Source organism: Callorhinus ursinus, unplaced genomic scaffold (genome assembly GCF_003265705.2).
Source record: "Callorhinus ursinus isolate GAN/ISIS: 27379988/994484 unplaced genomic scaffold, GSC_fseal_2.0 scaffold21, whole genome shotgun sequence".
Taxonomy (NCBI): Eukaryota; Metazoa; Chordata; class Mammalia; order Carnivora; family Otariidae; genus Callorhinus; species Callorhinus ursinus.
In genome coordinates, this window is record NW_027397083.1 from 28,565,808 (window position 1) to 28,591,411 (window position 25,604).

General features: G+C 45.4%; 2 protein-coding genes across 7 annotated transcripts in view; one reads left to right on the forward strand and one right to left on the reverse strand.

Annotated features, from left to right (window-relative positions):
• ZDHHC13 (zDHHC palmitoyltransferase 13) overlaps positions 1–820 on the reverse strand; it is a 47,374-nt gene extending 46,554 nt beyond the window's left edge. For 3 of the 6 annotated variants that reach the window (XM_073904867.1, XM_073904866.1, XM_073904865.1), the window contains exon 1: positions 696–820. In XM_073904867.1, coding sequence (XP_073760968.1) covers positions 696–722 — 27 coding nt within the window. In that variant the 5' untranslated portion in view covers positions 723–820. Of the gene's footprint in view, positions 1–488; positions 617–695 lie in introns of those variants that run through there. The other 3 variants (XM_073904870.1, XM_073904871.1, XM_073904869.1) reach the window with 3 other exon arrangements.
• Positions 821–8,360: 7,540 nt separating this feature from the next.
• On the forward strand, positions 8,361–8,793 carry LOC112829339 (cytochrome c oxidase subunit 7C, mitochondrial). The gene has a single exon (XM_025878846.2). The coding sequence runs from the start codon at positions 8,455–8,457 to the stop codon at positions 8,644–8,646; it is 192 nt and encodes a 63-aa protein (XP_025734631.1). The 5' UTR covers positions 8,361–8,454; the 3' UTR covers positions 8,647–8,793.
• The last annotated feature ends 16,811 nt before the right edge of the window (positions 8,794–25,604 follow it).

Consider the following 25,604-nt stretch of genomic DNA (forward strand, 5'->3'; position numbering starts at 1 on the left):
AAGACAAATATCTTTTTCTCTCGGAACGTCCTCCTGTTATCTCCTGTAACGTCCCCCACAGGCCCGTTCTCTTCTCTGGAACTACATCTGGCTTCTGGTAGTATCTCCTCCACAGAATAGCGTCTTTTGGGGTTCTGCAGAGAGCTATCACGTACCTCTTTCCACCCACCTTTTCCCCAGCCTAAACTAACAGCCTCAGTTCTTTGGAGTAGGCAAGAAGTGGGAGCAAGAACCAGAATAGGGCTGGGTGGGGCGAAGGAAGGTGTCCAGGCAACTCCACCGAAAAAAAGAAATCAAGAGAACTGCATGGATTCCAGGCCAAGGTCAAGACAGGCTGGTCCAACTCAGGTGTGTCACCTGACACCTCTCCTAGGAAGGGCCACACTCCCTTTCAGGCCCCTCAGCGGTCCCTAACTGGGCACCAGGGTACCAGCCCCAGGGGGCGCCCTGGGCCACCGTGGAGGATGGAGGGCCCGTAGGGCACTCACCCGTACGTCCTCGCCTTTTCTTTCCGGTCGTCTCGGAGAGAATTCCCAGCATCATTCTCGGAGTCTCCGTGCTTCCTCCTTCCCAGCCCAGGCCCCTCCGCCCCCGGAGGCCCCTCTTGGGAGCCGCCTCACACCTACGCCCTCCCTCTCCCCACGGCCGCCGCCGCTCTCACCGCCCCAAGACGGCCAGCACCCGGCCGCACTCACCTGCGAGCCCAGGCCCGGCCCCTCCATCTCGCCACTGGCGGCGGCGACACGGCAAAGTGGCCGCAGCAACCTGCCGGCCACCTCGCCTCGAGCCGCCTTTACTCCCACTTCCTGCTTGTGGCCCCGCCTCCGCCGCAGCCGCCAATCGCCCTCGGGAGAGCCAATCCCTGCGCTCCTAGGCTGGGGGCGGGACTTTCCGCTGAAGCTTCTGGGGACCAGCGCGTCGGAGGCCCCGCCCCTGGCCCGCCCCCGCCGTGTGCTTCCAGCCCCAGGCCAAGACCGCGCAGTGCTAGCCGGGGTTGGCGTACACCGGCCCTTCACGCCTCAACGTGCCCCCCACACAGGTCCAGGATCAGGCTGTTATTCCAAAGTCACCCCACCACCTACTGAGAGCACATGCAGACTTGGCTAATAGATAGCGAGCTAACCTTGTGAAAGTCTCTTATTTTACTTCCTCATCTGTGAAATGGGAAAAACAAGGGTACTTCACAGATTGTCAGGAGAATTAAATGAGAGAAAACGTGCAAAGCTCCTCAGTCAGTGTTTGACATATAGTAAGGAGTCAATAAATGTTAACTATTAAAACATTTGCCACTCCCCACTTTTGTGATCTTGAGTGAGCCACTGCCATCATCTGGGCCTCTGTTTTCTTCATACGAAAGAGAAAATATGTGCGTTTCACTGCTCAGGCTAGGGAAAGATTGGGCAAGAGCCCCCCACTTGCATTCTCCACGCCCTTTTGTGGACTGAAGGAACTGGCATCTAAACTGTTCAGGTTCCTGCCCATGGGAACTCCAGTGGGGCAATGGGGCTCTCCTACCTCAGACCCCAGAAAACACTGGCGTTTTCTAGCCCAGCACTTAACACCACCTTTGTAATTATTCCTTAATGTATCTGTTGCCAAACCGAACCGGATTAAGACCTTTAAAAGCTAAACTGGAAAGAACAGAAAACACTATGACTCCCTTATTCTATAAAAATAGTTTTAATCATAAAATAAGTGTCTAGAAATCCAACAAAGTGCTGGGTTTTCCCATAATAAATACCATAATACAATATAATTGTAAAAATTTTTTAAACTCTATTATTATTATTGTTATCATTATCATTATCATTATTATCATAGTACCCTGCCTGTTGGGCAGAGCAGCCCTGAGTTGCCCCAGAAGCCCAACCTCTTTGAGGCCATAAGCAAAAAGGACAAAAAATTTGTTCTCTTGGAACATCCTCCTGTTGTCTCCTGTAACGGGCCCCAATGAACCGTTCTGTGCTCTGGAACTACTACTGTCTTCTGGTAATATCTCCTGCACAGAGTAGTGTCCCTTGGGATTTTGCAGAGAGCTATCACGTATCTCTCTTTCACCTACCTTTCCCCGGCCTAAACTAGAGCCTTAATTCTTTGAAGGAGTAAGAAGGATGTGGTAACAAGAGCTAAAACAGGGTTGGTTAGGGCAAAAGTGGGTGCCCAGGCATCCATCTCTGAACTCTCAGTGCCCAGCACAGCACGGGGACATGGACAATGGTAAGTATAATTTTGTTGAGAGGATGGACAGACAGATGGATAGGTGTGTCATCAACTTCTATGATACACGGAAGGACAAATAGAAGAGTAAGCAACTTCCTGGGAGAGCCAGAGCCGTGAGCATTTAATTTGGAAGGGCCAGGATGAGACATTAGGCAAGGCTTCATAGAGAAGAAAGCAGACCTGGCCTCTCATCCTGACTCTGCCATCACGTACTGTGGGTAGCAGTTCCCTTAGGGCTCCTGTACCAAAGTACCACACACTGGGGGGCTTAAACCACAGAAGTTTACTTTCTCGCAATTCCAGAAGCCAGAAGTCCAAGATCACGGTGTTATACTAGCAGACTGTTTCTTCTGAGGCCTCTCTCCTCGGCTGGTAGATAGGCATCTTCTTCCTGTGTCTTTGCAAGGTCTCCCCTCCGTATGTATCTCTGTTCTAATGCCCTCTTCTTATAAGGACACTAGTCAGATAGATTAAGGCCCACTCATATGACTGCATTTTAATTTACTTGCCTCTTTAAAGACCTTACTTGCAAATACTGTCACATTCTGAGGTACTGGGGGTTAAAACTTCAACACGTGAATAGGGGGGAGGACAACTGTGTGACCCTGGGCAAATCACTTTCTCTCTCTGTGACACTTTGCTCGTTTGTAAAATGGGGCTGAGACTGGCTACAGGAAGCACTAACCTCAATGGTCCCTCTCAGTTTTGATCAGGTAACTTCTCCTGCTGAGACTAAGCTCTACCTCTCCAGTCCCCATAGCACTTTTTGGATCTCTTTTAGAGAACATTACTGCCCTCATTCTGCAACTATATACTGAGTTCCTACTAGGTACCAAGCACCATTCAATATTGAGCAAGACAAAGAAAAAAAATTAGTCCCTGGTTTCCTGGGACTTAGTGTTTAGTAGCAAGAGACAGACTTTAATCAAATGGGCTCACAGATACTGACGTCTTAGATCAGCCTTGCAGTTCTTGGGTGGATGCTCTTCCCTCTATTTGGCCATGGACTCCTGGCACACATCCATCTTTATGGCCCTCACCATGCTCTGCTCAAGGTCTGGTACACGGTAGAGCCTAAAGAGAAGTACTGTCCAAACAAATGAGCAAATGAATGAATACAGTGGAAGTCATGGTTTACAAAAAGAAATCAAAGGGGTTCAGTTCCATAAATCACTATAAGAAGTGCTGATTTCACAATGTTTGACAACTCTTGACTTTGAAGAAAAATTCCACATTAGGGTTTGCTAATCCCAACTGTCACACGATGGGTGGCAACTGACTTCATTCTGAATGACCTTTTGACTCTGGTCTCATTTCTTCTGTGGCCTTAGAAAGGACAGGAGTGTTTTTTGGAACAGGGGCTTGGGTTTGTAATTATTTCAAAGACACTGTCACGATCCTTTGGAATGTCACAAAGCTCCACACATCTGTCAGCACAGAGCTTTTCACAGACACCTGTTAGAAAACCCCAGTGCTCACTGGTGTCAAGTCAGCAGGGCTGGGTGGGGATGAGTGCTCCCTGGGAACATTCGGGCAATAAATGTTTATTGAGCTCCTACTTTGTGCCAGGTACAGGCTAAAACACCTGAGTAGAGTGGCGAACAGCAGAGTCTCTGCTCTCCCGAAGGTCAAGTCTTTGGGGGAGGGCAAACACTAATGGAGATAGATGAATAGATTTTTTTTTTTTAAAGAGAAAAAGTAGAGACAAGGATAAGTGCTAACAGGGAATTATACACAGGGATTATAACACAGGGACCCACATTAGCCTGGGGAGATTAAGAGTCCTTTTCATAAATTCATAAAACTAGGTCAAAAGGACTTTCTCAACTTCCTCTATTTATAGATGGGGAAACTGAGGCTTGGGGAGGGAAGTGACTTCTCCAAGACCATCCTACAAGTTAATGGAGAAGATAGGATTAAGGCAACTCTTCTGGCCCTGCTCCAAGGCTATCTCACCAACCCTCAAAGTGCCTCACTTTCTAACTGTAACCAACCTCACAGATTCTCAGGGCTGGAAGTTGCAGAATGGGGCAGGGATTACTTAGAAGTCTTGCGTGGTCTCTTGTCTTCAATGCATGAAAAGCTTCACAGTGAAAAAGTGAAAGTGAGTTTTCTCTTTATTTTATATATAAATCTATATAAATCGTCAAGATCTGATAATGAGATACTCGAAATCAGTATGGTCTGGGTTAGGAGACCATGGTGAACATCTTACATTTTACTTGCCGGATTAACCAGATGTGTGTCTGTGTGAGAGAGAGAGAGGAGAAGGTAAAGCAGGAAATATTCCCACAATTTTTTTGTTGGTTGCTATTTTGAGTCTTAGTCACCTACTTACAGTCACATATTTAAATATGTATTCCTATGGAAATTTTTCTGGATGTTTCCAAACTGTGACAGCAACACTCAGGATTGGGTAATAAATCCGCCTTGACTTTAATACAGGTGTAGCAAGACTCGCCTCTCTCCTTCTCTATCCATCTATCACAGCTCCGTGTTTATTGGTTTATATACCCACTCCCCCCTTAGTCTCTGTGCTCCTAGAGGACACTTAAATATCACTTCCTCAGGGAGGCTGGACTCCTACATCAGGTTAGGACTCCCTGTTAAATGCTCCCATAGCACCTATAGTTCTCCTAACAGCACCCATGGAACATTATTGAATTCATGTTTTGAACACCTATCTTCTCTGCACACCACGAGCAGTTCTGTGAGCATAGAACCTGGCCCTGATTCAGACATAGCCACGTTCCCAATGCATAGCATGGTACCTGGCCCATGGGAACTCAGCTCAATACTGTTGTTGGAAAACAATCCTACATTAATTCATTTGTATTTATATCCCTGACACCTAGCACATTTCCCAACCCAAGCTAAGTGTTCAGAAAATGTTGATTTGAGTTGAAGATTCCCACCTATGGCTTTATACAGTTTGCAAAACACTTTTGCTTTTACATAGATTGAGATTCATAACATCCCTGTGAAGTGAGCAGAGTGGGGATTAACACTCCACTTTATAGACTGTGATTTGGGAAGCTTTGGCAATTGCCCCCAGGGTGTCAGGCTAGAGACTGTGGAAGAGCCCAGGCCCAGAGCTTTGGGTGACAGGGGCTAGGCTATCTCCCGTGTGACAAAGCTGTGACCTTGGCAGTACAGTCACTGAGGAGAAATAAGTTCAGGGCCTAGGAACGATCTACAGGTTCAGGAATTTTCAAAACTTCATACAGGTATTTTTTCAAAAGTATTTTCAAACTTCCCACCTACCTGGAGGAATCAGGTGGGACATGAGTTTTGGAGGCTCCCTTTTTGTGTGCTCTTAGCAAGAGACTTTACCACTTTGAGCCTACATGCTCTCATCTATAAAATGGGAATGGTAAGAGAACCTACTTCACCGTGTAGTTGTCTGAATTAAATGAAAGAATGTGTGCAGTGTACCTACAATAAGTGCTCTGTAAATGTTGATCACTACTAGATACTCAGACACCTGAGAAAAGCTGAGATCTTAGGGAAAACTCAGCCTTAACACTGATTATGATCCAACTCTGAAATATTCGTGACTTCATAGCAAATAGAATGACCGCAGTTCCACTGGTCAAAATTTATTCCTTGTTTCAACAAGAACATTAGTTTGTGACATTTTGAAGGAGTAATTATTCTTCTCTTTCCATCACCACCCTCCCCTACACACTAAACTATTTACGGTGATGAGAAGAGCTGCATTCCCACCAGCTCTGCCTTCCCTAGAAGACAAGAAACTGGTTAAAGTTGCTATTAGCTGCTGCCCCGCGGGCGCAATTCTAGTGACAGTGGTGTCCATGGTAACCGGCCAAGCTGGCTTGTGGTGCAAGTTGTTCAAGAATATAGAAGGGACAAGGGAAGGCCTAATTGGTTAAGTGTCATCTCAGTTTCTAAATGAAAGAATTCCACCCTGTGCTTTGGAGAGATGGTGAATCCAGACAAAAATCTGAATTTCCCAAGCTGAAGGCACTGAAGTCATTCCCAAAGCCACTGAGTTCCCGATGAATCTGACTTCTGGAGGTATGGTTTATCAGCAAGGGCAGTAGGTGAGATGGCAGGAGAGGCAGAACACGGAATAAAATGATTACATGAAATTCTGCCATCCCCTTGAACCCTCTTTGGCTCCCTATTGCCTGTGGTAAAGTCCCTTGTGGAACTGGAGTGGAACAATGAGGTGCCCTCAAGAACCAAGGTCGCCATGGTCACTAGCTTCTCTCTCTTGTCTCTGTGCCTCTGGACATCTGTCCTGCTCTCACCGTAGAGTGGGGCCCTCTGCGTACTCTGTACTCAAAACTGCTGCTTTCCCACAACTTCTGCTTATATGTGACATTGACTCCAGCCCAGACTCTACAAGATTTTACAGGCCCGGCACCTGCTACCTGCTCGTCACTGACCAGAAAGAGCTCTCAAGGCTGGAATATACCCAAGGTGGGGAGAGGGGATGGATCAGAAAGGAGAGTCAAGATGGGTGACTTGAATAAAGGGCACCAGAGGCCAGGCCTCCAGCTGTGAACAGAGCTGGGTCGCAGACCCACAGCGATCCTGAAGCAAGAGCCCAGCCTTTGCTTAGCCCAGGTTCCTCCTCCATCAACCATGCCCCAGAGCAGCCTGTGAAGGAGCTGTGTGGGGCAGGGCAAGGAACCAGGCCAGCAGTCAGGAGGGCCAGCTTTAAAGTGACCAGTTATTGGTTGCGTAGCCTCTGGTGAGACATGGAACCTCTATAGGTTTCCTCACCTGCAAATGGAACTTTGGCCACAGCACACCTGAGCAGCACTTAGAAGTATGTTCTGTGGAAATATCTGCAGAGCTTGTCATATGCCACAGACAAGAAAGAAGGGAGTCCTGAGCTCCAAGACCAAGTTAGTTTGATTCCAGTCCCAAACATGGGAGTGTGGACGCTTACAGGTGATTCTCCTTGAGGTGAAGGACAAGCCAGACTCCTGCCTCGGGAAGGGCGAAACAGTACCACATCATTACTTTGGTGCAGAGACAGGTCATGGCCCCGGGGGCAGAGGGACACAGAAGGAAGCGTGCTGTGATGCCTCTCAGACAAGGCACAGACTAGACACCTCCACTCATATCCATCCCCTCCCCACTGTCTTCAGCCCCATTGGGCCCTTTTCTCAGGCAATTCATGTAGAGTCTGAGGCAGAGTGTTAAAATCAGTAAAATTTTTGCAAACAAGCAGTCTAGTCTTAACTGGATAAGCATGAAATACGTTTCAAATGATAAAATGAAACTAAAGAGTCTGGAGAAGTCTCAGGCAGACTAAGATGCTTCAAGTTGTGTGAAAATTTGCAAAACATCTCTATGGTTTGTCTATATTATCAACACATGGTTTTGTGGTTGGTTTGTTTTCTTAAACAACCAGTGTGTCATTTTGAGTTACTTGTTTTTTTTTTTTCATCAGTTTACCATCTGGAGTTAACCCAGATTCTTAGGGGAGCCTTGCCAGAATTGTAACTTCAGGAAATGGGGTGAGCAGGAAGCAAGGAGTGGTTTCCTGGTCGCAGGACTTTTAAAAACCCTCCACCCGATCTGCTCCCTGAGTCAGGATTTTCCCATTCTTCCACATCTCTCAAAACCTGCCCCATCGCTATCTCCTTGGAGACCCACGTTACCTTCTGCCATTTAGGTTATATTGAGCAGACCTTTATCTCACTCTAACTTACATAGTTGGCGCCGTTTCTGGCTCTTGGGGCCACAAAAATTCCAATGAATTCTCTCTGCTACCTCATAGCCCATTAGACATTCGGATGATTAATGACACCCCTGTGTGTGTTGTCCTGCTGGTTACACATCCCCAGCTCTTTCAACCATTCCTCCACTGGTGTAAAGACAACGTAGGGGAAATGCTGCTGTTGGGGGAGCCAGACTGAGGTGGATTTATATCCTATTACAAAGTAGCTACATACCTGCGCCAAGTCACACAATCTTTCTGGGACACTAGTGCTATTTTGTAAGGTTGTAAAGAAAAGGAGAGAATGTGTGCAAAACATCTGGTACGGTATCTGCCTCATAGTGGGGGCTTTGTACATGCCATGATAGTGATGGGACCAGGGAAAATTTGCTTGTAATCACTCCTCCTTTAAGAGGATTTTACATCAAAAAGGAATGGAGCCGAGGAACAAGGTCGTGAGAAGGGGAGGACTTGGTGGTGCTGCCATTTCTACGGTCTTAGGGCTCTGCCCCTTTCGCAGAACTTCCAACAGCGCCATGTTGGGACAGAGCGTCCGGAGGTTCACAACCTCTGTGGTCCGTAGGAGCCACTATGAGGAAGGTCCAGGGAAGAATTTGCCATTTTCAGTGGAAAACAAGTGGCGATTACTACTTATGATGACTTTGTACTTTGGATCTGGATTTGCTGCACCTTTTTTTATAGTAAGACATCAGCTGCTTAAGAAATAAGGATGTTTTAATTAATCCATCAAACAGATGTGAAAAGGAACATTTTAAGAGGTGCAGTCTCTTTGAAAAATGGATCAAACTCTTGTTTTCAACATACTCAATATGTTTGTAAATAAACTTATGGCATGAAAAAAAAAAAAAAGGAATGGAACGGAGATATTCAGAAGTAGAAAGAAAACAAAGGCTGATGTGACCTGGGCCAAGGGAGCTGAACAGATGAGGCTTTGAATCAAAAAGGAAAGAACAGACCCGTCACAAGAGGCCAGAGAAGTTTCCGAAGATTCACTCGTTCATGAAAATGAAAACGCTTACTTCGCAGCGGCTGGCATCATCAGAAACAAATTATATAGCGTATGTGAACGTGTTTTGTAGAGTAAACGCTCCCTTGTACTCCTAGAACACTGGTGCTTCACCTCATCGTATGATAATCGTTTGTCAATCTGTCTATTTCCCCCTGAAGATTGTAAAGTTATCATGGTGGGGAAGTGTTGGGGTTCTTTTCTGCCCAGCTCCCTCTTTCATTGGTGAAGCCCTTCACCCTCACTCCAAGTGGTGCAGATGGGACATCCATGTCAATACCCTACCTGCTGTGAGCTATAGGGCTGAGTCTGTGAGCCAGGCCTGACCAATCAGGGTGCTCCAGTCCTTTGTCCAGAGAGATTGGTCCAAGGCACGGAGGCCCCAACCAGGGCCAACCAGAGTCCTTCCATGTGATTTGATCTTTGGATGCTGGAAAAGATGTTTCTTTCTTTAGAATTATGAGCTCTAAGAGCATTAGCGTGGCAATACAATTTATTCATCCAACAAGTATTTATTGAGGACCAAATTACCAGTCAGAGTTGAGAGGATCCAGTCATGAGACATACACCTCTCTGGATATTTTAAACAGAGGGAATTTAATATAGGAAAGTGACTATATAGTGCTGGAAGGGCTGAGGAAGCAAAAAAAAAAAAAAAAAGAGGGACTTTGAGTTAACCCAGATCTTGGTGCCGCAGGAAGAAGCTGTTGTCCCTAAGAATGGGAGAACAGCAGGGTAGAGGTGGTGTTACCAGAGTCCAGAACCTGGGAGGAGGGGAGGCTGAGCTGGTGCTCTGAGCCATAGAGGTTTCCCGAAGGTGGCCAGAACCGAGACCATGTTGGGGCTACACTGCAGGCCGGTGCAAGGACCATGTTGGAGAGCTACTCGGGCTCTGAGGAAGAAGCTTCACAGGCAGGAGCTTGAAGTGCCAAGAACACCCTGTTGCCCTCTGTGCCTGCTGGGGAGACACTAACCCAAGTCCAAAGCTGGAAAAGAGCCTCCCCGGTCTCCTCCTTTCTGCTAATCTCCCACCATTGCCCTATTGTTGGAGCCTATCTGAAAGCCTCGTGGCGAGAAATGCAGTTACAGGGTCCAAGCCTCCCTGGAATACACAGCAGAACAAAGCAGAGTAGAAATGGAGGCTGAGAGCAACCAGGCAAAACACCTGCCAAGGTGCTCTGTGCTAGGTCTTGTTCTAGGGACTGGGGTTATAGCAGTAAGCAAGACAGAAAACACCCCACTCTCCAGGAACTTACTTTTGGAGGGGGAGGGTAGACAATACAAAAGCAAGCGGAAGACAAACAAGGGAGTGCAGCAGGACACAAAGTATCAGTGGGTCTTAGTGCAGGTCCCTTAGAAGCTGAGTTTGAGATGAAGATTAATATAAAAGTGATGTATTAAGGGTGTGCTCTCAGGAATACCTCTTAAGGTGAGGGGATGTGATGCTTAATTTTATGTGTCCCCTTGGCTAGACTATGGTGACCAGTTGTTTGGTCCAACACTAGTCTAGATGTTTCTATAAAGGTATATGTTGAGATGTGATTAACACTTATGACAGTTGACTTTAGGTAAAGCAGATGATCCTATATAGTGTGTGGGTGGGCCTCATCTGATCAGTGGAAGGCCTCAAGAGCAAAGACTGAGTTTTCTTGAAGAAGAAGGAATTCTGCCTCCAGACTGAAACATAGAAATTCTGATCCTTAGACACAAGACTGCAACCTCAACTCTTACCTGAATCTCCATCCTGCTGACTTGCCCTGTGGATTTCAGAGTACCAGCCCGAACAATCACAAGCTAATTCCTTAAAATGTCTCTCTCTCTCTCTCTCTCTCTCAGTTTTGTTTCTCTGAAGAACTCTGATTATTATGGCAAAGGAGAGGAGGAGAAGCAGAACAAGGGTCTGGTCTCAGCCCAACGCCATGGGGAGCTCTGGAGTGCCAATTGCACCACAGAATTTGCCCTGCCTCCAGGCAAAGGAGTTGGGCTTTGTACACCTGCATCAGTCAATTCTCAGGTAACCCTTCAGAGAAGGTTGTGTGTACAAGTTATACACATACTTCAATTCTTGGGAATTTCTTTTCTCTATTTGTTAAGGTCATGGTATTTTAATTCCAGAGGGTAACAGGGACTCCTGGGAAGAATAATATACTATTCCTCCATTGTCCGCTGACAAACTAAAAGGGATTTCTGTAATTAGAAAACTACCTTTGAGTTTTGTGGGACATAGGGCTTGGTTTAAGGACTTAGAAGGTTTGGTTTCATGTTCCAGCTTGGCTAACTCACTGTGTGATCTTAAAAAGAAAAAAAAGAAGGTGGAGCACTTGGGTGGCTCAGTCGGTTAAGTGTCTGTCTGCCTTCTGCTCAGGCTGTGATCTCAGGGTCCTGGGAAGGGTCCTGGGATTGAGTCCTGCATTGGGCTCCCTGCTCAGCAGGGAGTCTGCTTCTCCCTCTCCCTCTGCTCCTTCCCCCCTTGTGTTCTCTCTCTCTCTCAAATAAATAAAATCTTAAAAAAAAAAGGTGCTTGCCTTCTTTGAACTTTACCTCCTATATATACCAGAGAGCTAGCCAAGACAATAAAAATCTCTACTCAACCCTGTTTCCCTACTCACAGCCTCCATATCTCTACCCTTTGCCACTACTAGGTAAATAACACTTCTAGAAGCTTCCCTGATCTCTCCAGGAGGGCAGCTCAAGTGGGGTTCCTTTAGGGTTTCTGTATATAAAGACAGCACTGATTTGAGGTTACGTTAGGCAGGAGAAGATTTGGTTCCACTAAAGAGCTACTGAAGTCCTGCTCATTCCCAGCTGTTCTGATATCCCCACACTATTTGAACCTTTTTCCCCAAGGGTAACTGGGGCAGGCCCTTAATGAACCAGATCAGCGCACTCGAAACGGTATTTTTTTCTTACTCAATCACATATAAAGTGGCCAGTTTCTTCATCATACCCAACAAATGCTTGTTCTAGATTCACCCAATCCCATAGGTGTATGAGGAAGGCTGGAGCTGAGGTCCACCTTGACTTTCACAAGGCAAGCAGAGTGTGTGCCTTGGGAGACAGTGTGGTCGTTAGGGAGGGGCCTAGGTTTCTACCACACATTAACTCACTGCCAACCACTGAACTTGGGTTCTCTAAGCCTCAGGCTCCTCATCTGTGAAATGGGGTGATGGGGGGCTGGATTAAATATGTTCAGCCCAGGAGAGCACCCAGAACTCCTGCCCAGCCACCAGGATGTCCAGCCTGGTGAAAATCTTCCCTGAAACTCTTTTGAAAATGATTTTCCTGATGGCTCTTCTGTGTCTTCTGGTGGCAGATGTTTTCTCCTGAGTGTGGCGTGTGTAGAATATTAAAAAAAAAAAAGGTGGCACGGTGGGTGACTTACATTTTAATATTTGCATTGCAATCATCTATGACAGCCATCTTCTGAATCTTCAGATATTAACATTCCAAACCTCTCCCAAGTCATATTTTATAACCTCCCCAACTCACATCCATCCATGAATAAGATTTCATTATTAAGAATTTCATTTCTCACAATGGATTTTATTTTTAATTTGGGCTTCATGGGCAAAGCGCCAAGATGACATGATTTATTGCTTCCAGTTTGCTGGCCTTGGATACTAAGTCTGCCTGTGTACTAACTTTATGGCAGGCTGAACTTCTGCTTCTTTACCAGCTTCTTCCCAAAGGAGGAAAAACTGCAGCCCCTAATACCTTCCAAACAAACAAACCAAAAACACCCCCAGAAGATAGATGCATACCTTTCCCTTGGAACAAAGGCTCACATTTGTTCAGGATGCTATTCTCCCATCCCTGGGCCCTGTCAGATGGATTGAAAAAACATCAAACAAATAACTGTTCTGGTAGGAAATGGAGCAGACTGATTACTTCTTAATTAGTATGCATGTAGAGTAAACATCCTTGTGCAGGAAACATCTAAGCGCATGGTCCTAGTGGGCATTAGATTCTGCCTTGAACATATTTACTCATAATGGAGGTCTTTCTTCCCGGCAATGAAATATGTATGGAAATACACGTTATTTATTAGATAATACATGTGCATGTGTGTTTTTCAGAGCTCAGAAAGACTTCAAAGAGAGGGAAAATTCATACTCACTGAGTATATTAGTCTCCTGGTGCTGCTGTAACAAATCAACACAAACTTGGTGGCTTAAAACAACAGAAATGTATTCTCCCAACAGTTCTAGAGGCCAGAGATTTGAAATCAATGTCACTGGGCCCCAAATCAAGATGTTGTCAGGGTTGCATGCCCTCCAGAGCCTCTAGGGAAGAGTCCATTCCTTGTTGCCTCCAACTGCTGGTGGCTGTCAGTGTTCCTTGGCTTGTGGACACATCTCTAAATCTCTCTAAGCTCTATCTTCACATCACCTTGGTGTGTGAAATCTCTCTCTGCCTCCCTCTTTTAAGTACACACATGATTGCATTTAGGACCCACTTGGATAATGCAGAATAATCCCCCCACCTCAAAATCCTTAACTTAATCACATCTACAAAGACCACCCCCCCATTTCTGTTTTGCCATATAAGGTAACATTCACAGCTTCTAGGGATTAGGACATGGATACGTTTTGGAGGGCCCTTTCAGCCTACCAACTGAACACTTACTCTGTACCATTTCCTACCTGTGTCTGGATCCCTGCATCTCCTTCCACAAGCCCTCTCTAAGGAACATAGAGCAGGGAAAGAACTTGGGGCTGGGAATCAGGAAATCTGAGTTTGTTTTTTTGGTTTGTTTTGGGTGTTCTTGTTTTGTTTTGTTTTTGTTTCTTAGAGAGGGCGCAAGGGCATGCTCGCACATGCCGGGGTAAGAAAAGGGGCAGAGGGAGAGGGAGAGAGAGAATCTTAAGCAGGTTCCATGCCCAATCAGTCTCACAACCCTGAGATCATGACCTGAGCTGAAATCAAGATTCGGACACTTAACCAACTGAACCACACAGGCACCCCAGGAAATCTGAGTTCTTTAACTCACCAGCACAAGTGCCATCACCTTCCTTTTCGGTGCCCAGGACAGACATTGCTAATTGATCACAGCACTAGTTTTTGCCAAACTCCTGGACTTGACCTCGTGACCCTCAATACAATGTTGCAGAAAGTCAAAGTGAATTGAAGCCTATTTGCTACCCCTATCTTAAACCCTCGGTTTCCTCATGTGTAAAATGGGAATACTCTCCGCACATCTACTTTCTAAGGATAGTGTAAGGATCAAATGACATAATGGATGGAAAAGCACTTATAAATGCTTAAAGTAGGTGACTAAAGAAGATATGTCGCCAACAGGAACTCATGGGGAGACTGTCAAGAACAGCCTTGCCTAGAAAAATAGAGGGCTTTCAGTGCAAGGAGATTATGAAGGTCAGGTTCAGGGGTAGTGAGGATAGATGATCATTCTTTTTCATCCAATAAAACAACATAAGCAAACACAGCCTATGCATTCAGTAAGGATAGCTTTAAAATAACATCACCAAGCATATAAACCTTACAGTAGTGTTTGCTTGGCTCAAAATAGCCGTCTGGTATGTGTCAGCCTGAAATCAGGACTATACACTTGCTAGGTGTCCAGCACCACCAACTCTGTTCAAATCATATCAACCCTTGAGGGACTATTAAAAATGCACCCCTCCAGGGAGTCTTCCCTGATATGGCAGAAGGGGCCCCCTCCCACCTCTATATGGACTTTTGTCACTTTGTGTATGCATTTCAAGTTTCCCTTAGATGGAGAAAGAGACAACTCATTCTGGTCTGCATAGATGTTTCATAGGCTCTTGCCAAAAAGCTTTTAAGTGAGGACCCTTAATCCCCAACCAAGATGTCAAAGTGTCTCTTCTTCATTTCCACTTTTGGAGTCAGAAAACTACCCCTAAACATTTTTGGTGACCCCTTTGGGTCAGCCGGGTCCAGCTGGCCTGTTTTCCCTGGGATCTGGTTCTAGGCTTCATTCTGCTACAGACCAGCTGGGTGATCTTGACAAGCTCTGAGCCTCAGCTTGCTCTTCTATAAAATGAGAAGGGTGTTGAACACTGACCTCCCTGCCTCTCGGGGTTGTTAGCCATGACTAAGAACACAGGCTTTGTTGCAGACAGACTAGTTCAAATCCCAGCTCATTTACATTCTAGCTGTGTGACCTTGGGAAAGTTGCTAAACCTCAATGAGCTAGTTTTTTAAATATAAAATGGGAATGCCTACTTTCTAGGACCATCAGTGAGGATATTGCTGTGTATTGCTTAGTACAGTACTTGACATCTAATAAGTGCTCAATGTGTGTTAGCAAGAGTTGTTATCTTAAAGAAACTGCTTTAGGTGGAAGAAATGGTGTCATCAAACTAGAGGTACAGTTAGGCAGAACAGAAGCATCTGGGACTAGACAGGGAGCTCAGGAGCAGGCAGGTCTAGGAAGGGGGATCTTCAGTCTGAAGTTCAAGATCAGGCAGGTTGTGTTAAAGTCATCGTAATAGTAACAATCAACACACATGATGGAATTGTCCTAGGCATTGGCAACTCTCTTCCCATTCTCCTTACCCTCACCTCAAGACTCCAGGTGTTTCTGGACCCAGCCTGATAGGAATTGAGAAGATGGGCAACATGGTTATCGAATACAAGATGAAGACCCTAACTGTGAGAGTAAGCAAGGACTTGTTCTTAGGAGCTAAACAGGACCCCGGTTATACTCATGGAAGTCCAAGGTCAGCTGCTTCCCAGCACTAAGGCAGCAATCCCCTGGTGAAAGTCAGGCCACAACATGTTAACCTGGAAGTTTCCTAGAGATAATTATTCTAACAGAAGGTGATGCCATTTTACAGATGAAGAAACTGAGACTCAGGGAGGTTAAATGATTTGCTTAAAGGTCAAACAACCTTTAAGTGGCAGAGCCATCTATCATCTCCCGGTCTTTTGGGGTCTCATCCTTGGCTCTCTCTGCTACATGATGCTATCCTGAGATTCCAGGAAAGAAAGGGGTCTCCGATTTCTCCCCTCCCCAAGCATTTTCTGTCTCTACTGGATTGACTGTGTTGGTATCACTGGTCAGTAGTATCTCTGTGGGGGAGCCTCACCTCATCCTGCACCCCTTTTTCTCCTGAGAGTCCTTACTGCTCACCTGGAAGTCAGGTGAGCAAGGGAGCAGTTTGGGGGCCAATAGGAAAATTGGGGGTTACATTGCTGGAGCTGTATAAATTGGTACATGTTTTCTGGAGAGTTGGTAGCAATATGTACCAAAAGTCTTAATAATCTGGATATGATTTGATGCAGCAATTCCACTATTAGAAATTTATCCTGAGGAAATAATCCAACAAATACATAAAAATACAAACAAGTGCAAAAAAAAAGAAAAACAAAACAAAGTCTAAAAAGTCTTAGTAAGGGATTAGGCAAAGGTAGGGTATCCATACAGTGAAATACTATGCAATCATTCAAAGGGATGATGTTGGACTATATTTATTGTTATGTAAGTAAACAACATGATAAACCAAAAATAGGCCATATGTGTAGTATGATCTCATCTTCTGTAAATAAATTATCCTCGTTTGTGTATACACTGTGATCTCTCCTGATTGGTATCCAACCACTTAGCCGACTCCCCAGTTGAGTCAACCCTCCCCTTCCACCTGAAAACCCCCAGGAATGATGCTCAGATTCATGGAAGGTTCTGGATGGAAGGCTGTGCCTTTTTATCCCCCACTTCTGCTCCCACCAGACAGCTCACATGGTCAGCAGGTATCAGTTTAAAGGTTCTCTAGCCTCTTTATTCCAATGTCCTTGTTAGTATAATTTCATAGTTAAGTATTATATAAATTGAAAAAAATGAGCAAAAACGGAAAAAAGTTCCTTTAAAAAGACTAAATTGCTTTGTAGAATTCAACTGTTATCATAATAATGTAGTTACAACGGATTGGTGAGGGGGAGTGTGGTTTGGAAAAATTCAAGATTCTGCTCTCAGAATGCTTGCTTCTTTTTCTTCTTTTTCTCAGAATGCTTCTTCAAAGAAGCCAAAACAGGAATTTGGAGACAAACTATCATGGTGTCTAAAAAAAAAAGACAAAGATGAACTCCTTTCAGCAGACTGATAGCAACATGAAAAGCTATATTAAAACATTGATACATTTTAAGTTAAAAATAAGAGATTTAAAGTATGTATAGGTTTTATGGTTATTATCATTCATTATTTCAATTAACTTTTTTGTTTAACCCACTAAGCACTGTCCCAATAATATCTTATAAAAAGGCTTCTGCTACATAGGTCTAGAAAAAGGAAGGATATGCTGTATCTGGCAGATTATAGTGAGATTATGGTTATTTTTACTCTCTGGGCCTTTCTATGCTTTAAAAAAATAAAAGTGTCTCTTGTTTTAAAATCAGAAAATACCACAAAGCCATCACTATTTAGAGAAAGGAAAACAGAAAGAGAAACTTCCAGATGAGGGAACAATGTGCTGATGCTTGCAGGGTGCCCTGGGGAGACCCCGTCTGTTTTCTGAGGACTGGAGCTGGTAGGATTATTTTCTTATAAATCATAATAGTGATCATGAGTTTAACTCCTTGGTTTCACCCTGTCCTGAGGTCAGGTTGACATCAGCACTCAGACATCTCAAAGCACTTAATTGCCATGGGAAGGGGGCATAGGGACTCAGGCAGAACAGGTCTGGGGAGGAGAGATGGACATCCCCAGATGACACAGGGGGGGGGGGGGGGGGGGGGGGGGGGGAGGCATGAATAAGCCGGATCAGAATCAGGATGCAAAACGGAGGGCAACAGTTCTGAGCACCTTGGGGTTACGGTCATTCACAGAGGTTACACCAAGTTGCTTAAGGTCACCCGCCAGCAGATGCAGCCTTGCACAAAGATGGGCGCAATTTCCTTTCATATAAAAAAAACCCAACAGCACAATCTTTATTTTTTTATAAATATAATATTCTTTCCATAGAATATTTTAAATAATTCTTCATTCTTGACTTATAGAAATATTTGTTGGAAATAAACTTTTTTTAAGATTTTATTTATTTATTTGAGAGAGAGAGCACAAGAGGGAGACAGAGAAAAACTTCTGGCTATCATAATATTAAAAAGGAAACCACAGGTCCCAAAATGCCATTACTTAGGCCAAGTCACCAAACCGGGGCTTAAGACCTAAACTAATGGCACTTTTAAGCTTCCCCAGAAATGTAGTCTTAAGCGGTCAGTCAGGAATTTTCTAGCCAACACCAACACGGTAATCTGTCCTGTGTGCCCTCTCTATCTGCAAAAGGAAGATGAGATAATCCCACCTATGAAGACCCTTTGGTCCCCAGATGAAGGTGACCTCACCTGAAATACTCCTTTTTTCTGTTTATGACGTCCTTGCCCTGCTTTAGAAAACCTTTTCCTTTTTGTAGCCCTTTGGAGCTCCCCTCTACTCGCTGGATGGGGGTCCTCCCAGTTCACGAACTCTTTCATAAAGCCAATTAGATCTTCAAGTTTACTCCGCTGAATTTTGTTTTTTAGCAATAACTGATTTTAAAATTATAATAAAGTTGTTAAAGTATTGCATTTAAAAAAAACACCAACAACCAAATGGAAACAAAAATCTTTTCTCATTCCAACACCTTTGCATAATACACTTCACTCCAGTGCTGGCAAGGTTGGAACCATAGGGCAGACAAAAAGAAAACCTGACAGGTTTGCCGTCCTGCCCTTGGCAGTAGGATTCTCAACTGCACAAGGACATTCTGGGGCAATGGAATTTAGCAGCAGCTCAAAGAGAAAGGATTCAGGGCTCTTCTTGGAATGGATGATCAAGGCAGGGGTCACATCCAAAAGCACATAGGAGTCATCACTGCATGAAGTCTAGCTGTGGCTGGCACAGGCACACGCAGAGTAGAGGTGAGGCTGGATTTCACCCGCCCTTCCAGTCCGCTGTTAGGAGGAGGGGCAGCATCTCTCAGTTTGGCATTAGGGGCCCAATTGCAATCCCATTCCAGGCACTCTTTGGTAAGTTAACTTCACTCTACTGCTGAGCAATGGGCTTTGGGGTCAGCCAGACCTGGATTCATATCCTGGCTCTACCACATACGAGTTCTTTAACACAGAATTTCTAAACCAATTCAAAACAGAGGACATGTTGGAGGTCAATACTGTGCTAAAATTCAGTCAATATGTCTGTCGTTTTATGTAACTGACCCGTGCCTGCAAAGTGACACGCAGAGCAAGGGCTGAGTTAAATGCATGATGGGCACCCCGTTTCTCTCATATTCACACACACACAATCAATGTAACCCATAAGACTCAGAGAGAAGCATCACTTATTAAATCTTTCTCAATCAACTCAACTCTTACTCAGCTCCCACCTGCCTGGTTGGCAGAGCCAGGAGACATAATCTTGGTCATTTGTGCTTGGGCATGCATTTTGACCTGGCACAGTCCAGGAACTCTGAGGAGTCACCTAGATTCTCACATAGCCATGCGGACGCTGATGACCAACCCAGTGTGTGTGGGGTCCGTTTCCGGGAGGCAGCTCCAGCGGTGGCTGGTACATGTGATTAGCACTCAGGCAGCCCTGTAGCCCTCCCACCCCCCCACCCCTGCCGTCAGGAATCCTGCTACCTCCGGGGGGGGGGTGGGAAGAGGGGGTGCAAGGGCTTCTCTCAGCCCTCCGTTATTGTAATCCTGTCAACCCAGCTCCCCCAGGCTGGGCCACACTCCTCCTTTGCTCCCTCAAAGCCTCTAGCCCCTCTCTTAGGAGCCCATCTACCTTCCCCTGACATCTCGGAGCTGAAACAGAAAAAAATCAGCTCCCCACAACCATCCAGGTCAGAGGAGCCCAGAACTGAGAACGGAATACCCGAAGCAACTTCCTGGGAGGAGAAAGGGAAACGTACTTTTCCTTTCTTTTTCAAACTTCCTTTCTTCCTTACTGTTGAGTTTAGAAAGATCTGTACTCTGAAAACCAATCTCTTGTCAGATACGTAATTTGCAGATATTTTCTCCCAGGCAATACTTAGCATCTCATCTCTCAACTAAGTCTTTCACAGAGCAAAAGTTTTTCATTTTAATCAAGTCTAGTTAGTTTAGTCTTTTCTTTTATGGATTGTGCTTTTGGTACCACATTTCAGAGCTCTTCTCCTATTAACTCATGAAGGTTTGGCTCCTACGTTCTCTTCTCAGAGTGTTATGTTGTTACATTTTACCCATTCTGAGTTTATTTTGTATAAGGTGTGTGGTGTAGGCCAAGGTTCATGTTATCGGCTATTGATGTTCTATTTGTTTCTACCAAGCCAGGTTCTACAGGAGTCATGGAAGTAAGCTGATACCCAGGGAGGTGGGATGACTGAACACAATCCCTTGCAGGAAATTAATCACGCTCCCATGTGTGGCTAGAATGAGCCTGATGTTATGGAAGCCAAACACTTCACCAGTGAGTCTTCGGAAACTATGTTGTGCAACCAAATACTGTTCATACTAGATCCCTGAGGAGAGTCCTGCTGCCCCTTGCATCACAGCCTAGACCATATTTCTGTTCGAAGCAGGAAGTAAACATTCCTGTTTGCAAATTCCTGTTGCACCTGATAACATATTATGTGTAAAGACAGGAAAGGGAGTGTCTTATAGAAACATAGTCCCAGAAGTGGAAAGGGCCCAAAGTAGGAAATCCCTTCTATAGCCTCTTGGAAAAGACAATCTTCCATTCAACAAACATACATGGAGCAGCTACAATGTGTGAGGAACTAGGCAATAAAGATGCTGAGTGAACAAAACAGATATGGTCCCTGTGCTCTGGTGGGGGAGGGGAGCGGTGGGGAGTGTAGGTAATTATATATACATACACAATACTGTATGCCAAAAGCTAGTGAAAGGATGCAGAAGTAATCTGTGGCAGGGACATCTAACCTAGATTTGGGGAGCCCGATGATGCTTCCTGGCAGAAGTGACAATGAACTTGAGACCTAATAAATGAATAAATAGCAGGTAGAATGGAATTGGTGGGGAGGGGGGTGATCATAAGAAAGAAGAGTCTTCCAGGTGAGGTGGAGCAGCACATGCAAAAGTGCAGAGGTGGGAGTGGGTGTGGTGGGGTGTGGATCCAAAGCATCCAGTATTGCTGGTGTGTAAGGTGCAAGGAGAAACCGAAAGGGATGAAGCTGCCCATGTCAGATCATGAAGGGCATTGAAAGTCACAGTAAGGGATCCAGCCATTTCATGAGGATACCAGGAATCCACTGGAAGGAGTGTAACAGGCATGTAGCAGATGCAGAGTCTCACTCTGGCAACATGGAGGCAGGCGGCTGGCTGGGGCATTGGTTAGAAGACTGTTGCGGGAGATGATGAGACCAGAATGGGGGCAGTGAAGAATGTTTGATGCATTTACATCAGAGTAGGATCCGAGGCGTAAGGACCAAAGATGAAGTTTTAAAGATCGCTTTGAGAAACGAAGGGAAAGAGTTGTACGGAGAAACGGAAGTTAAGTGGCCAAGTTGAGGACCAGTTGAGGAGGAACCTTTGTGCGGACACTCCTAGCCAGGAAAGCCAACTTATTATTCCCTCCCCCCCTTGAGACCCTTCCACGCTGAACAGTCCTGTTTGAACAGAACTCTGCTTCCCTGTCACTTCCCTGTCCTTGTCCAACTTCAGCCCTGAGGTGCCACACAGAATGAGTCCATCTCCGCTGGTCCATGTCAGCCCTTTGACCATTTTAAAGACGTGGGTCACATTCTCTCAAGCTTTCTTTTCTCCCACTCATGTCTAGTTCCTACAGCTGCTTCCCGTTTGGCACGGGTTCTTCCCTCTCCTCTTTCCGGTAATCCTCCTACCTCCCGCCTTTTATTTCATGTGGTGGCCAAACTCTGGATAGAGTCTGGTCAGCCAGAAAACAATAAGCACTGCCTTCTGGAGCCTGGACATTCTACCCCTGGCATCCCCACACACTTCTGCCCTTGTTGGGAGAGTTGCCTCTCCCTTGGACATTTGAGCCAATATCCCCCAGTAGGATCTGTGGTCACCATGGGCCCTGGGCTCAGGCCCAGGCCCAGAGCCTCAGCTGGGGAAGCTGGTTTAATGAGGCCCTCACTGGCTCACCTCCAAGAGCAGGCAAACTGCATCTGGGAGCACATGACCCAGCCTCACCTGGAAATGGATTTCCTGCCTTTCCTCCCCTCTCGAGAATCAAGGCGCCAGCAACAATTCACTGACGACTTTTGGGTGTGTGGCTTGGTGAGGAAAACAGATGTGGGATAACAACTCTGACTTCAGGATCCGTGCAGCTTTGTTGGGAGAGAGGATATAGAATGGGCAGTCAGAGAAGACCTTTTAGAGAGGAGATGGGGCCACAGGTAGGCCTTGGAGGACAGGAGAAAAATCAGCTGATGATGAGAATAAGGCAGTGTACTAGGATGGAAAGGAGAAATGCAGAGGTCAAAGTGTCTAAGGTGGATCTGGGGAGAAAAAGATACTGTGGTCTGAGAAGAGACTCTATATCTGTGAACATTGAGAGAAATTGCTGTAAAAGTAAGTTGGAACCATGTTGGGCTGCCAGCTAGAGAGGCTGGGCTCTCCTCCAGGCAGGGAGTTGCCAAGGACTCTTGAACTAGAGAAGATGATTGAAATGGCTGGTGGTTTTGTTTCTGATCTGGCAAAGCTGGGTAGATGAATCCACACTCTGCTGTGACCCAGGAGGACAGAGCTTCATGATGTCTAGGCAGGATAAAACCCTTCCAGGAAGTGGTCCAGGGAATGCACAGAAGCACCTCGCTGGCCTAGTTTTAGCTTGCCTTCAGGTGATCTTTCCAATAGCCCTTCCTAGGGGGATAAGGACAGAGAGAACAGCTAAATATTCATATGAGTGAGACCCATACGTGGGACCCCTTTGTTCACAAATTATTAAGAATTTCAAGGTGGGGGCACCTGGGTAGTTCAGATGATTAAGCGTCTGCCTTCGGCTCAGGTCATGATCCCAGGGTCCTGGGATCAAGCACCACATCAGGCTCCTGGCTCAGCGGGGAGCCTGCTTCTGCCTTGGCCTCTCTCTCTGCTCATGCTCTCTCTCTCTCTCTCTCTCTCTCTGTTTCTCTGTGTCTCAAATTAATAAATAAAATCTTAAAAAAAAAAAAAAGAATTTCAAGATGGTGGGGTCCCTGGGTGGCTCAGTCGTTAAGCATCTGCCTTTGGCATAGGTCATGATCCCAGGGTCCTGGGATCGAGCCCCACATCGGGCTCCTTGCTCCACAAGAAGCCTGCTTCTCCCTCTCCCACTCCCCCTGCTTGTGTTCCTTCTCTCGCTGTGTCTCTCTCTGTCAAATAAATAAAATCTTTAAAAAAAAATAATTTCAAGATGGCAACATTAAACCAAACATGGGGCCCTTCTAAGCATAGAGTCCTATGCAACTTTACAGGCTGGATGCCCATGATGTCATTTCTATCTGAAGATAAAGGTGAGGGCAGGTTCTTACCCAAATGCATGCAGTGGGTTGCAAGGGGTTCCCACATTCAGAAGGCCCACAACCAGTCATTTCCCTCTCTTTCCTGGGCAGGTGATAGCCCAGCATTCTAGCTCAGGCAGTCAACTCATAGCTGTTAGCTTCATAAAGAGAACAATAGACAGGGGACAGGAAATCTGAGTTCCAATCCTGGTTTTGCTTTAAAACTGATGTGAGTCACTTTTGGACCTCAGTTTTGTGTCTTATATTAAGTGTTCAGTAAGTATTGTTTTTCTTTCTTTCCATAAATAAATCCCAATTGTAGAATCTCTACGATAGAGCTTCTTGCTGGAGTGTTTGAAAGAAGATGCAGGTTCCAATGATGGGTCTTGGGTTGCAGAAAAATCTCAGTGAAATGCATTTGTATCTCAGAGCAAACTCCAAATACCCTTCTGTATCTTAATACCTTCCTACCTCTCTAGAAAAGTCACCTTTGGCCATTCTCTGACAAGGATATAATTTAAGAGACTTCAGGTCTACTCTTAGCTATTCTGCCAACTCTCTGTAGAACCACAGACAACTGATTTCTTCTCTCTATGTCTCAGTTTCCCCTTCTCTAAAATGTGGGAATTGACAAGGTGATCTCCAAGATCCTTTTCTGCTCTCAGTGCTCCATTTCCTTGAATCTGTGAAGTAACTTGTCCAGCATTTGTCATCACCTGGTGTTGAGATGAATTTATCTGTCTCCATCAATAGAAAACAGGCTCACTGAGGCCAAGTATGATTGCAATCTCTCTCTGAATCTCCATTTCCTGGCACAGCACCTTGCACTCAATTATGTGTTGAATGGACAGAGCTATCAATGGTTGGACAAGGTTGCCTGGAAAGAAACTTAAAACAAATGAGCCAAGCAAGTGAAAACAGAGATATAATCAGAAGAATCAGAAGAATGTGCAAAGGAAAGAAAGAAAATTAGAGCAATATTGTATCAAAGGAGACTGAATACTGGCTGACCAACATCTCAAATAATACAAAGGAAATTTTAAATTTTTAGGCTTTAAAAAAAAAGATACCAAGGACAACTGGGTGGCATAGTTGGTTAGGTATCTGACTCTTGGTTTTGTCTTGGGTCGTGATCTTAGGTAGCGAGATCAAGCCCCATGTCAGACACCATGCTCTGCATGGAGTCTGGTTGGGATTCTCTCTCCCTCCCTCCCTCTCTCTCTCTCTCTCTCTCTGCCCCTCCTGTGCATGTGCTCTCTCTCTCATATAAATAAATAAATCTTTTTTTTTAAAAAGACAACAGATTTCATAATTAGGATGTCATTCATGAGGCTGCTAAAAGTTAAGAAGTGGGTGGATCATGAAGTGTGGACAGCAAGCATAAAGGAGTCAAAAAATTTTGTGGAAGAACAGAGAAAGATAAGAAGTTCTCTAGGCATGTGGCAACATCGAAAGAAGAATCATTGCTTGTTTATTGGTTTCTTTTTCTTTTAAGATTTTATTCATTTGAGACACAGAGATACACAGAGAGAAAGAGCATGAGCAGGAGGAGAGGCAGAGGGAGAGGGAGAAGCAGACACCCCGCCGAGCCAGGAGCCTGATGTGGGGCTCGATCCCAGGACCCCGGGATCATGACCGGAGCCGAAGGGAGACACTTAACCATCAGAGCCACCCAGGCGCCCCAGTTTCTTTGATTTAAGAGAAGGAGACCCAAAATATTTGTTAACCAAGAGGAAGGAGTGAAGGAGAAAGAGACTAAAGATTTTAGAAAGGGGTAGAGGAGGCCATTGATGGATTGATGTCCTGCAGAGGTCAGAAGAGGGGACTGAGAGCATAACTTCCTCTCCAACTCTGCCACCTACAAAGGTATATGACAGGTGGATCACTAGGGGCTATAGAGGGAGTCCAAACATCAGAAGGGGGTTGGGCAACTCAATTTTAAGATCCCTTCCCACCAATTCTGTGATCATCATGTCCATCCATCCTTATTGCGCCATGTGGTCCCACAGGCAGATGACAGGAGACAATGTGAAAAAATCTTTGAAATATAGTCCAGTGCCTGCAGTATTTCTTGACTTACCAGTGCCAGTAACTGGTCAAAGAGCAAATGAGCCCTTTGAGACAAACTCTACCTGCTTTGAAATGTGCCCTAAGGAAGGAGAGTGGCATAGTAGAAAAAGAACCAGATTGGGAGTCAGGAGTTTGGATCTAGTCTCTCCTTGTAATTCTTTATGTGACCTTGTCCTTTGGGCACATC

Bases quoted from the DNA above. Each gene is read 5' to 3' on its own strand.
- LOC112829339 (XM_025878846.2), top strand. From the start codon at position 8,455: ATGTTGGGACAGAGCGTCCGGAGGTTCACAACCTCTGTGGTCCGTAGG.